Genomic DNA, 12462 nt, shown 5'->3' with positions numbered 1-12462 from the left:
TACACTGGCTGCCGGTTGTTTTCCGGGCCCGATTCAAGGTGTTGGTTTTAACCTTTAAAACCCTGTACAGTTTCGGCCCAGCTTACCTGAAAGAGCGCCTCCACCGCCACCAATTATGCCGCCCAACTAGATCAGCCACACAAGGCCTTCTCTCAATCCCTCCAACCAAAACAGCTAGGTTGGTGGGTACTAGGGAGAAAGCCTTTTCTGTGGTGGCCCCCACTCTTTGGAACTCCCTCCCATGTGATCTTCGACATGCCCCTTCCTTAGATGTATTCCGCAAGGCCCTGAAGACGTGGCTATTCCAACAAGCCTTTGAGGTCCTTGGGATGGGTAAATCACCATGAGTCTGTCATCTATCGTATGCTGTTAATATAATTGTTTTTATATGTATTGATGACTGTCCAATATTTTTATCTATTGTTATTAATGTGATTGCATCTGATATTATTGTATTTTATCTTTTTTAATGTACGTCGCCTAGAGTGGCTAATTGCCAGATAGGCGACTAACAAATTAAATATTATTATATATTATTAGTATTATTAAATGATTACAATTTCCCTTTCTTGTTATTTGTGTGGGCCTTTGAAGTTTCATCATGTATAACAAGATTTTTGGAGGTTCTTTTCCTGAATTTTGCAACTAATATTTTCTTCTTTGAGAAATAATTATTCATCAATGACATTTAGGGCAATTTATCTTGGCTCAGCCAATAACAAAAGTTAAGTTATCCCGCATATCTTTTGAATTTGACATAATAGGTATATTCTGGTTTAGAGTCACAGCCTGGGGAATTAGGAGTTTAGTTTTACCATGATTTATTGATTGATTTATGTAACAAAATGTGTATAGTGCTTAAAGCCATTTATGAAAACCCCATGAAAATTATTGATAAAACAGTTACAAGCAAGTAATTAAAACATGTTCAAACAATTAAAAAAGCAACATTGACCATTTGCATGCAAGCACCTTTGTATTGGATCCTAGCCACTCTTGCCTTCTGTCCATCAGTTTGACTCTCATCACAGCATGGACTCTTGCTATGAACAATGTTTGCTTTAGTTCTCTACAACAAAAAGTGGTTTGTTGAGCTGGAAATGGGCTGGATGAGGGCCAATAAATTGAAACTCAATCCAGACAAGACTGAGATTCTGATAGTGGGTGGTTCCTCAGATAGCATGAATGGGTTTCAACCTGTTTTGGATGCATTTGCACTTCACTTGAAAAATCTGGTTCACTGGGTTCTTCTTGCTCCACTACTGTCACTTAAGATAGTAATGTAATCTAGGGCATGGAGTGCCTTTTGCCAGTGCTGCTTGTGCACTCAGGTCCTGCTTGTGGGCTTCCCTTTAGGGCATCTGATTGGCCACTGTGAGAACAGGATGCTGGACTAGATGGGCCACTGTTTGGATCCAGCAGGAATTCTTATATTCTTGTATGTATTGCAACAAACAAGACAAGTTACTTGTGGGGCCTTACAGACCATAGATAGCCAACGTGGTGCCCTCCAGATGTTGTAGGACAACAATTTCCATCATCCCTGATAACTGGTTATGTTGTCTGAGACTGATGGGAGCTGTAGTCCAACAACATCTGGAGGGCACTATGTTGATAACCCAATTGGATTAACAAAACTCCCTTCTCACATATCCACCTGTTTCAAACACATCCAGAAAAGTATGTCTCTAAAATTCTGTGTCTGACAGTGTGTTCCTTTGAGAGGTAAAAATTAATCTGCAGTCATATATACTTGTCCATTTAACTAAATGAAGCTTCATTCAGAGTAGACATAGATGGGACTGGACTAGAGTTGCCAGGTTCAATCCCTGAGACTGATCCTGTATCTTTAGGAGAAGAGAAAGTCAGCCAAGTGCAGGTGTTCTTGCAACTCTGTAATGAGAAAAACCACAAGGTGGAATTCTCCCTCTCCCCTGCACAATTTTTAAAGATACAAAAAACCTCTTGGTTGCCAGGCCCAACTTCCAAGAGGTCTTTTGTATTTTTAAAAGTTGTGCAGGGGAGAGGGAGAATTCCACCTTGTGGTTTTTCCCATTACAGGATTGCAAGAACACCTGCACTTGGCTGACTTTCTTTTCTCCTAAAGATACAGGATCAGTCTCTGGGATTGAACCTGGCAACCCTAGACTGGAATCCACCAGAATACATTTCAGCATTTCAACATACAACTGTATCAACTACAACTACCAACTGCTGCTTATGTACATATATATTCTCAGCCTAAGCTATCTCACAGGGTTGTTGCCATTCCCTCCCCCCATTTATCTTTGCAATGGTCATGGCATTCACAAATCAAAAGTAACTCTGGGGAGGGGGACACACACAAGTAATAAGATGTCTGACAGATAGAATGATAACAGGTGACACTTAATTGTATTTACATAGTAGAAAAGGCTTACTCCATTTAATTTCTACCTGCTCCACAGCTGTTAAATGCACAAAAGCCTGATTTCCTGCAATGCCAACCCTAAACCATGCAAAGAGAACTCAAGTTAAAAATAACATCCACAGAATTTGGGGCATTTCTTTTAAAAAAAGAAAATCCATAACTGTATGAAATACATTCTTAGGCAAATAGAAGTTATGAGACAGTAGACATAAAAACACACACACCAAGCCTTGACAAACAGCAACAAAAATGCCCTGAGCATGAACTTTTCACGTTTAAATTTTTTACTCATTATTGTTTTTGCTTATTTACTGCCTTGAGTCAGTCCCTAAATCTCAGCCTAACCTCATCTGGCTGTTGTGAAGATACAGAAGGCAGAAATAAAATGTCTGCAAAAGGAAACTAAGGCTGCAATATAATACATATCTACTCAGAAGTAAGCTCTTTTGGGTTCAATGGGACTTACTCCCAGGTAAGTGTGTACTCCAATACACACTTGCCTGGGAGTAAGTCCCATTAAACCCAATGGAACTTACTTCTGAGTAGACATGTATTGGATTACAGGTTAGTCCTTGTATTATAAGCAATCCTTAACCAGATTGATGCATATTTGTACTGTAAAGTGTCATATTTTTCTCTCCTTCCCTCCCCTGCAAATTAGTACAGCTTCAAGGCTTCAACCAATCCTTAACTTGCCTAATTAGTGCAACGCTATACCCAATTTGATTTACCTGGGAGTAAGCTCCATTAAACATAAAGAGATTTACTTCTGAGTAAACTTGTATATATTGTACTGTAAGTTAACTATACAATGACTTTTAACAAGTTCTTGGACAAGTGCTTGTTTGGAACTCTTTGCATTTGCCATCGGGAAGGAGATTTTTTAATCTGCACAAAAGAACTTCTAGGGAATACCTTCCTCAGAAGATGAAGATGCATCCTGGTTGTTAGGAAGAAAGGAAGGGCAGGAAAGAAAACTGGAAGCAGCAGCTCTTTAGGACCCTGGCTGCTTCTACCGCAACTTCTGCCTTGGCTGACAGGAGGCTTTTGACTCTGCTCCTTGCAAACCATGTGCATACCCCCTCCTCAATCAGCAAGCATAGTTTCTCTCACTCAACCACCTCCCAGACCTGCATGGTCTCTCACCTCCATAGTTCTTCATGTCTATTCTGCTGCTGCCTCCTTGCACTCCAGCTCCTTTCTCCCTCCACTCCATTCTTCTCTACCACTGTCCATTTTTTAACCATTTCCCCCCACTTCTCCCCCATCTCACTCTCCACCTCCTCCCTTGTCATCTCCTAAACACCCATACAGCATGAGGGAAGAGTGACGCTGGGCAGAAGCACATGCTTTTTTTATCAATGAATCAGAGGAGCAGAATGTTTCCCCTGCTCCCCCCCCAAGTAACGCCCAAAGGTAATGCTGGAAACATTACAATTACAGCTCAAAAGTAATGAAATTACTCCTCATACTATAATCAAATATAAAGAAATTACTCACTCGTTCCTCAAAAAAGTATTAAATTATAAGTAATTCATTTTTCCTAACAAATTACTTCCAAGCTTTGAAATGAGTTGAGGTAAGTAAGAAAGAAGGATAACGAAATAATAGAAGCCACGTAATGAAACATTTGAAGGATTTAAATGGGGAGGGTGGGAATAGGAAATCCCCATCCCACACTCCAACCATGTGGACTATTATTATTGTTGTTGTTATTATTTTATTGCATTTATATACCGCTCCATAGCCGAAGCTCTCTGGGCAGTTTACAACAATTAAAACATTAAAAACAAATATACACATTTAAAACACATCTTAAAAAACAATTTAAAAACATATAGACCTTATATATAGACCTTTCCATGCTTAGCATGAAGGTCAGAAAAACATGTTCAAAAGTGTTCTTGTGAATACATGTTGAAACCTCTCTTTGACCAGGAACCCTGATAAAACAAGACTTTTAACTTCAAGAAGTTGTCTAAATACTTTCAAAAGAAAGAACACACTTAGAAACCCTCTTCATAGATTTTCCAGGCACACAGCACGTTTTCAAGAAAACCCTAGAGATGAGAGAAGCGGCTGGTTTCAGCAGCCCCATCTTCTTCCCATTCTTTCTCTGCCATTGAGACCTGACCTGGCATTGTAGAGAGATGCCACATCAAGTGTGTGGCCAAGAAACAATGAGGAAATGAAGGGGGGCTGCTGCAGATGGCTGGCAAGCACTTCTCTCCCATCCAGGCTCTTCTTTTGTTATTGCAATTGCTTTCTGAGTACATAAGAACATAAGAACATAAGAACATAAGAACATAAGAAGAGCCTGCTGGATCAGGCCAGTGGCCCATCTAGTCCAGCATCCTGTTCTCACAGTGGCCAACCAGGTGCCTGGGGGAAGCCCGCAAGCAGGACCCAAGTGCAAGAACACTCTCCCGTCCTGAGGCTTCCAGCAACTGGTTTTCAGAAGCATGCTGCCTCTGACTAGGGTAAAAATGGGACCACATGTGTGGGGCCTTCTTGGGCACACTGATGCAGGGACTGATACAGTGCCATCATGTAGGTCTTTTAGGAGGGTGTTGTAGACCTAAGTGGGAGCAAGGGAGAATAGTGACAGGAATATGAGATGGCAGAATACAATATGATGACTGAGGGTGGTCGAACTGGAGAAGAAACATCATGTACAGTGCTAGAGAGGACATAAGGTGGAGGAAGTCAGGGACATCTTCAGTGCTAATGATAAAGAATTTGTATTGGACTGGGAAAGAGGCTAGGAAGCCTTGAAATCCCAAGCCTTGGGATTCAAGGACTGGGTTTGATGTAGACTAAGCAGCTTAGGAGGTGATTAATGTTGGTGGATAGAAACTAGAAATATATAGGGATATAGAGAGATAATGGGCTAAATGAAGGTAAATGGGGGGTGTTTGCCTCAGCTCTAATTGCAAAAAAACTGATGAGGGATGTCTGCATAGCTAAACACTCATGCAATAATAGTTATAATAAACACAAAAATTAAAAAATGGATGTATTCATTTTGTTTTCTTTATTAGTTGTTCTCTGTTGTTTAGCTTGGGTTTCAGTACTATAATGTAGCATTTAGGGAAAAAGATGCAACCCAGTAACCCAGCACTGGAGGTCAAGATAGAGAAGATCTCCACAGCCACCGTGGATTTTCCTTTGGTGCTTAGATAGGTTGGAATAAAAGTTAACCAGACACTGCAAAACACCAACATGCTGAAAGTTATAAATTTGGCCTCATTGAAACTGTCAGGTAACCTCCGAGCTAAGAAAGCCAATATGAAACTCACAATGGCCAGGAAGCCCATATAGCCCAAGACACAGTAGAACATGGCAGATGAACCTTCATTACATTCCAGTATGATTTCCCCATTCACTGAATGCATGTCCATATCTGGGAATGGAGGGAAAGTACTTAACCAAAGAGTACAAATGCCAGCTTGAATAAGAGAGCAGGAAAGAACAATAGAATTTGCCAGTCCTTTTCCAACCCATTTCCTTATTCTGGATCCTGGTTTGGTTGCTATAAATGCCAGAACAACAGTGATAGTTTTTGCCAACACAGAGGAAAGGGCCACAGAGAAGATGATGCCAAAAGCTGTTTGACGATGAAGGCAGGTCACCTTTCCAGGCTGTCCAATGAAGAGAAAAGAGCAGAGGAAGCAAAAGAGGAGGGAGATGAGAAGGATGTAGGTAAGGGTCCAGTTGTTGGCTTTGACTATGGGAGTGTCCTTGTGTTTCAGAAAAATCCTAAGTACTAACACTGTGATCAAAGAAAAAGAAATAGTCAAGATAGCTAAAATAATCCCTAAATCTTCTTTGAAAGAGAGATAGCTTAGAACTTTGGGAATGCATTGAGTTTGATCCTTGTTGGGATACTGTTCTTCTTGACATTTGACACAGACATCCATGTCTGAAAAAGATAAAGAGCTGTTTAAACATTTCTAGGATTTTAGCTATGTCTGTCTAAGCATACCAAATGTAAGAGCCAGTGAGTGTGCATCTTTTTGAGTTTTTTCTGTTTGATCAGATCTAGGAGAAATGAGTCCAATAATTTCAAATACAGACATATCTTACAGGATTGGTATAGGATATTCTGGGATAAATTATGTGCAGCACTTTTAACACTCACAAAATAGCTTTCATCTATAAAGTATCATCATTATTGTTTTTATTCTATTAAAAGCAGTTTTGATTTGAGGATCACTTTTGTCCAAGGGCATGATCTGAAGGCATGGAACATTGCAATCCTGCTGAAGCTTCAGAAGTCCTGGCCTGATTGGTCCTTGGATGGTAGAGCAGTTGGAAACCTGATATATGGTGTGTTCTGCATGATTTCGGAAAAGAAGCAGGTTGTGAAATCTCATTTATGTCTTTTTACACAAGAATGAGCACTTGGAGTTTCACCTCGAAAGACAGAGGCAGTGGGTTGTGTCTCTGGAGTTCCACTGAAAAGTGATACTACTGCCTCATGCACATGCTGGTATGTATCTACTTACTTCTGAACAACAATGAATGGCATTGGGAATTGACAAAACACAGTCAAGTGGAATCCACTTCTCTTCTTTTTCTGGAATACTGAAGTTCACCAACAGCAGTCATGGGAAAAACAGTTGTTGGGGGTACTATACCATGATACCTCAAGGATGAATCAAATTGTCTTATTTCACCTGATGAGCCATGCAGCAGGATGATCTTCACATACATATGCAAATCTACTCCTAAATCAATACAGATACAAAATTCTGTCTAATTTAGAAAATAGATTGCCTGTATTAGATAATTTGAATATATTGTCTAAATCAGACCCACCTGTCAAAATTGACTTGTGGGGGTGTGGGGAGGGGTCTGATTTACAAGGGTGTTCACCACAGCAAAAGCACTGGTGAATCATTGGACAGCAATGTTGAACCCTCTGCTCACCAGCTGATGAGTGGAGGGTTCAATTCTGTTGGCTACAGGGGTCTGGTTCACCAACCCATTCCTTGTGGGGAATGGGCAGGCAATGCAGCACCCAACAGGATTGAACTCTACCCCCCAGCTGATGTCACTGTAGGACATTGGCTGATGGACAGTGGACATGGTTTGGAGAAAATGGTTACACCAGGTATCATCCTGTGGTTGGTCAAGATTGGCCTGTATGACAGAGGTTCTCCAGTTCTCATATAAGCCAATTCATTCCCAAAATAAATTATTTGATATGCACCCCAAATAAGTTCTTCTATTAAATTACTCATGGTTTCCCACCCAGATGATCCTGATCTAGGGCTGTGCACAGCCTCCTGATCTGTTCTGGGCCCCCAATTCAGCCTTTGCCCATGAGGTTAACCTACACTGGGCCAACCCGGGGACCATGTGCTCCTTCCTGGATCCAGGTCTGAATTAGTTTGGGGTTGGGGCTAATGTTTAATGAGGATTCAGCTGATACAGAATTTGGAGTGACAAGGATGAGACCCAGGATTGGTGATAGGTGACTTAAGCACAGCTCTCACTAACAGTCTGTGTTAGAGATAGAGATGCCAACAGATCCAGCAGCATTGACTAAAAGGGAGAACTTTTGGATATACTTTCTAGACACATTGGCACCACATGGCCTGAACCTGGAGGACAGTACCACCACTACTTAGCTTCTGCAAGTGAAGCCCCTCTGAGCATTCCATCCTCAAAGTTCTATAACTGCAACCTTGGTAACATCATTTGTATGTTAGCCGCTGATGAAAGCGGAAGCTGAAATGTTTTGTTAATACAATAAAAACCTCTGTTTTGTTAATCACAATTATGTTCATATATTTTTAGGTGATTGACAGAATCCTTATAGGGATCCAGAGCAAGCTTGAGAGAAGTTCTGTTGGTTGCTTTCAAAACTGTCTCTCTCTCTATATATATTATTCATACAGCTGGGAGAGGGGAAGATGTAGATGTTGTATCTCCTTCCGCCACCTCCTGACTAAGTGTGTGTGTGGGAGGCAGTTCTGAGGGTACTCCTTCCCAAACAGCTTCTGTTCTGGGAAGCCTCTCATGAAGGAACATCTTGATCTCTGCGGGATTGATGCCTCTGCTCAACAGCTGTTGAAAGGAGCATCGATCCTTCAGGATGCTGCTTCACAATTGGCTTCCTTGCAGCGAGGCTCCTTGTGAAGGAGCACCCTGCAGGATTGATAAATGTGGTGTGGTGCCTATCCTGCACAATTCCCTTCAGTTAGTAGTGGGATGCTTATTGGCTTTTGACATCTAAGACGTATATTTTTAGGATCCCCCTTCTTTTGTGATTGTTTTAAACTGCTTTTAATATTGTATTTTAAATTATTGCCCTGGGACTTTAGGGTGAATGGTGGGTAATAAACAACAACAACAACGTAAGATGAGGTGGGCAGTTGTGGGGGCAGCCATTTCTTTCTTTTCCCATCACAGTTTCTGAAATGGAAGCAGAAATAACTTTGTTTCCTTTTCCGTGGGTGTTGGATTCAATTGCTGTGGTACTGCATGTGACAGCTGGCAGCTCAGATGCTGTTTTGTGTTTGAGTTGTGGAGATTAAAGAAAGATGATCGTTGGGTTGTATTCTTCCTTGTATGTCAGGTACTGGATAAATGGAGAGAAGACTTTCTTCTGAACATCATATGAAATACAGGGTTGTCCTGTTGGAACATTTACCCTATGGATGTCAGAGGAATCCATTGAAAATGGACTATCATTTTTTTAAATTTTTTTTAACTTATTTTTTTTAATTGTTTTTTGTGTTTTAAAACTTGTATATTTGTTTTTAATGTTTTTAATTGCTGTAAACCACCCAGAGAGCTTCGGCTATGGGGCGGTATATAAATGTAATAAATAAATAAATAAATATCAGGCAAATTTCCTTCTGTCCACTCATTGAACTCCTATTGTTACACAAATTCTTGCTGTGAAACCTATTTGCCTTACTTCTCTTCCACTTTTTAACACACACACATTATACATAGATACATACATTGCTTTGTAATGTGCATTATTTACATATTAATTGCTGGATATAGCTGCCTCTTTGCTTTTCTTGTTTCTTAAGTGTTTGTTGCAAAAGGCAGCCTATATACACTAAGATTGCAATCCTAACCATGTTTACAATCAAGTAGTCTTTAGATATGCAGATTCCTGCAATTGCTTCTTTAGTACCCCATTTAATGCCCCAAATATGGGTCTGAAACTACTTAATAATATCCTTTTATATGCTATGGTCGAAAGTAGCAGTTTAGAGCTGTATTCTCTGTAAGAATAGATGATGTCACTTGAAGTCATAAGGCAGCCTAGTTAGAAAATACCGTGAAATGCAGGCTCTTTCATGTGGTTAGCTTTCATGAAGTCTGGAAACAGTACACAACAGATGTCTTATCAGTATGTTGTCTCTACATAGGGTGACATTATGAGAACTGTGATAACAGAATAGTAACCATCCAGCAAATTTTTCCCTTCATGTAGCAGTGCTACCCATTGGCCACTTTCAGGCCTTGAGATGGCTTATTAAGATCATTTCTCTGCCTGCTATAAAGAGAGCTCAGAGCACAGCACATCACATCACCAGCAGAATCAACCAATGAACATCACTAACAACAGACAAGAGGAGGTCTAGGTAGGGCTTGTGAACCAACCCACTAGAGGCCTCCTTCCCTGTAATACTATGGGAGGGCTCTCCCAGTAACTGCCTGGTGACGCATTATCTGATCTACTAATCTTACAGTAGTGCTGTAGTGTGTAGTTGTTTTGATTATTTTACTTAGTAGCTAATAATACAATTTGTTTGGTACAGGTGGTGTCCATTTTTTATTACTCCTCTGGAATTATTTAAAAGAACTGTTGCGAATAAAAGATTCATATCATGGCAAAACACCATGTCTACTCAGGCATAAAAAGCTTTGAATTCAGTGAGGTTTATTTCCAAGTAAATGGGGTTAGGATTTCAGCCTTAATCTGATTCCTATAGTAAATTTTTAAAACCAATGGAATAGCTCGTTATTGCTCTTTTTTCACATGGAAAAAGTTATCTCTATTGCTACATGTGGATTGTATCTGTGCTCCTTTTGGCATCCCTACTTTCTTGTCTTTAATGACAATACCCTATCTTACCAGGCCTTTCCTTCAACAGACAAAACCTTCCATCACACACTGAGCAATGCTGCCACTAGGACCTTTACATCAGGTGCAAAGTTGTTCTCTTTAGGAGGATGTGAGGATGTGAAGACAAGTATTAATCATATTATTTCATTTATATTACCTTCCACCTTGGGAGTAATCAAGCTATAGGTGTGGGATAATGAAAACAAAAAAAATATTATTTACATTTGAAAGATATGACTAATTATGAAACCTCTTTATCCTCCTCTAGAACATATAGTATATTTAAATCACCAAATTTTACTAATCATATTAATTTCTATATATATTCTTTTACACTCATACTCAGTCTTCCTAGGTCTCACTCAAAGCCTAGACCAGGTAATTTTTCATCTCTATCCTCGCCATGGAACCAACTGAACTTAAACCATACCTCAAGCTGTTTTTTAAACAGAGCTTCTCCATCACACCTCTCACTCAACATATCACACTTCTTTCCTTACCCCCACTCTCTCATCCCTTCCACAACCAAATCAAATACCCACTCCTTGTCACTAATTCCACTCACTTACTCTCAAACATTACTCACTATGAACAATATACATTTAAACAGATAACATCATACCCCTCTGTTTGTCATGAGCCCTGTGGAAAGGGCATGGGGTGGCAACAACAAGGAGAAGTCAGACTTTGAATGGGAAGAAGGCACCAGTGATGTGTCTTCAGGTGCACAGGACTCTGAGAACTCCTGTGTGGTTGCCACTGATAGCTCTGCCTCGTAGATCCAGTTACCAGCTAGGAGGCCTGACCCAGTCAGGAAGATGCCTCTCTGCCTATGTGTGCTCTCCACAGTGAAACTCAGTCCACACAAGTAGGGTGCCCACCCAACCTTACTTAAGATCAATAAGGAGGTATGTCTAGTTACCACAACAATGTCTTAGTGTAGTCATGCCTAGTTTTCTTCCTAGTAATGATGCTGAATCCTGTGTAACCTGTAAGCTGATTCATGAAGTGCTCTGAACTGAAACATTCCATTAAATCTACTAAAGAAAAGCACACCTCTGCATCTGTGTCTGACTTCTTAGCTTCTTTGACAAAATGGGGAGAACTATCTGATTTTGACTGCTCTGGTTCTGACTGCCCTAAATCTTCGTTTTAAAGGTTTAAATTTAAATTTACTTTTTTTCCCTCTGAAGTTTTCTTGATGTTAGCTAAACTGTCCCTCCCCGATGAGTGAGGGGAATGAAATTCTGAAGTTTATTCTAAAATCAGGATATTGAGAGAGGCTGCAACCCTAATGCAACTTGCCTGGGTGTAAGCACCACTGAATTCAAGAGGACTTACCACTAGGTAGACAGGACTAAGTTTGTATCCATAGATGGCTTTGTCATGATGTGCCACTCACTAGTTTTGTCTTAAGGTGCCACAAGATTCTTTGTTGGGTTTGCTGCAAAAGACTAATGGGGTTATCTCTGGAACTTCTTTAATTTTGAAAAAGGAACACATTTTTAAAAGATCTGTTGATGACTGAGACATGAGATATGCATGCCTATTGTGTGCTACATAAAAATACATAAAATATGTATATTTTGCATCAGCAGATGAAAAACCACAACACAGTTTTGTACAAAATGAACCAATTGCAGGAGAATAGAAAATACCCGATGAAAGTGCAAATGAAACAGATGGAGGCATACATCCGTAATCTACCCAACCTATTACATACGTTGAAGAAGTGCTGTGACTTCAGAGATGTGATTGGTTTTGGTCCATGAGAGTTTTTTCTCAGTGTTTGTGGAACTCCCTAGCAAAGGAGGCCCAGTTTGTTCCTTTTTGTTTTGACAGACATTTGGCCTATTAAACTACTAATGTAATTTTATGACCCCTTAGTCTTTTATTTATTTTTAGTTGATTCTTACATTTATATGCTACTTCTCATCAAAAGATATGGAAAATA

The 12462-nt window shown here is 40.1% G+C and overlaps 1 protein-coding gene across 1 annotated transcript in view; it reads right to left on the bottom strand.

Moving 5' to 3' along the window:
- Positions 1 to 599: 599 nt before the first annotated feature.
- Positions 600 to 12462, bottom strand: part of LOC133367647 (vomeronasal type-2 receptor 26-like) — a 35511-nt gene continuing 23648 nt past the window's right edge. The window contains exons 8-9 of the mRNA XM_061591744.1: positions 5452 to 6332; positions 600 to 665 (exon numbers count right to left, since the gene is read on the bottom strand). Coding sequence (XP_061447728.1) covers positions 600 to 665; positions 5452 to 6332 — 947 coding nt within the window. The remainder of the gene's footprint in view (positions 666 to 5451; positions 6333 to 12462) is intronic.

The sequence above is a fragment of the Rhineura floridana genome, chromosome 11, assembly GCF_030035675.1.
Source record: "Rhineura floridana isolate rRhiFlo1 chromosome 11, rRhiFlo1.hap2, whole genome shotgun sequence".
NCBI classification, from domain to species: domain Eukaryota; kingdom Metazoa; phylum Chordata; class Lepidosauria; order Squamata; family Rhineuridae; genus Rhineura; species Rhineura floridana.
Note: the sequence above shows the minus strand (reverse complement) of the source record. Positions and strands in the feature narration are given on the sequence as shown.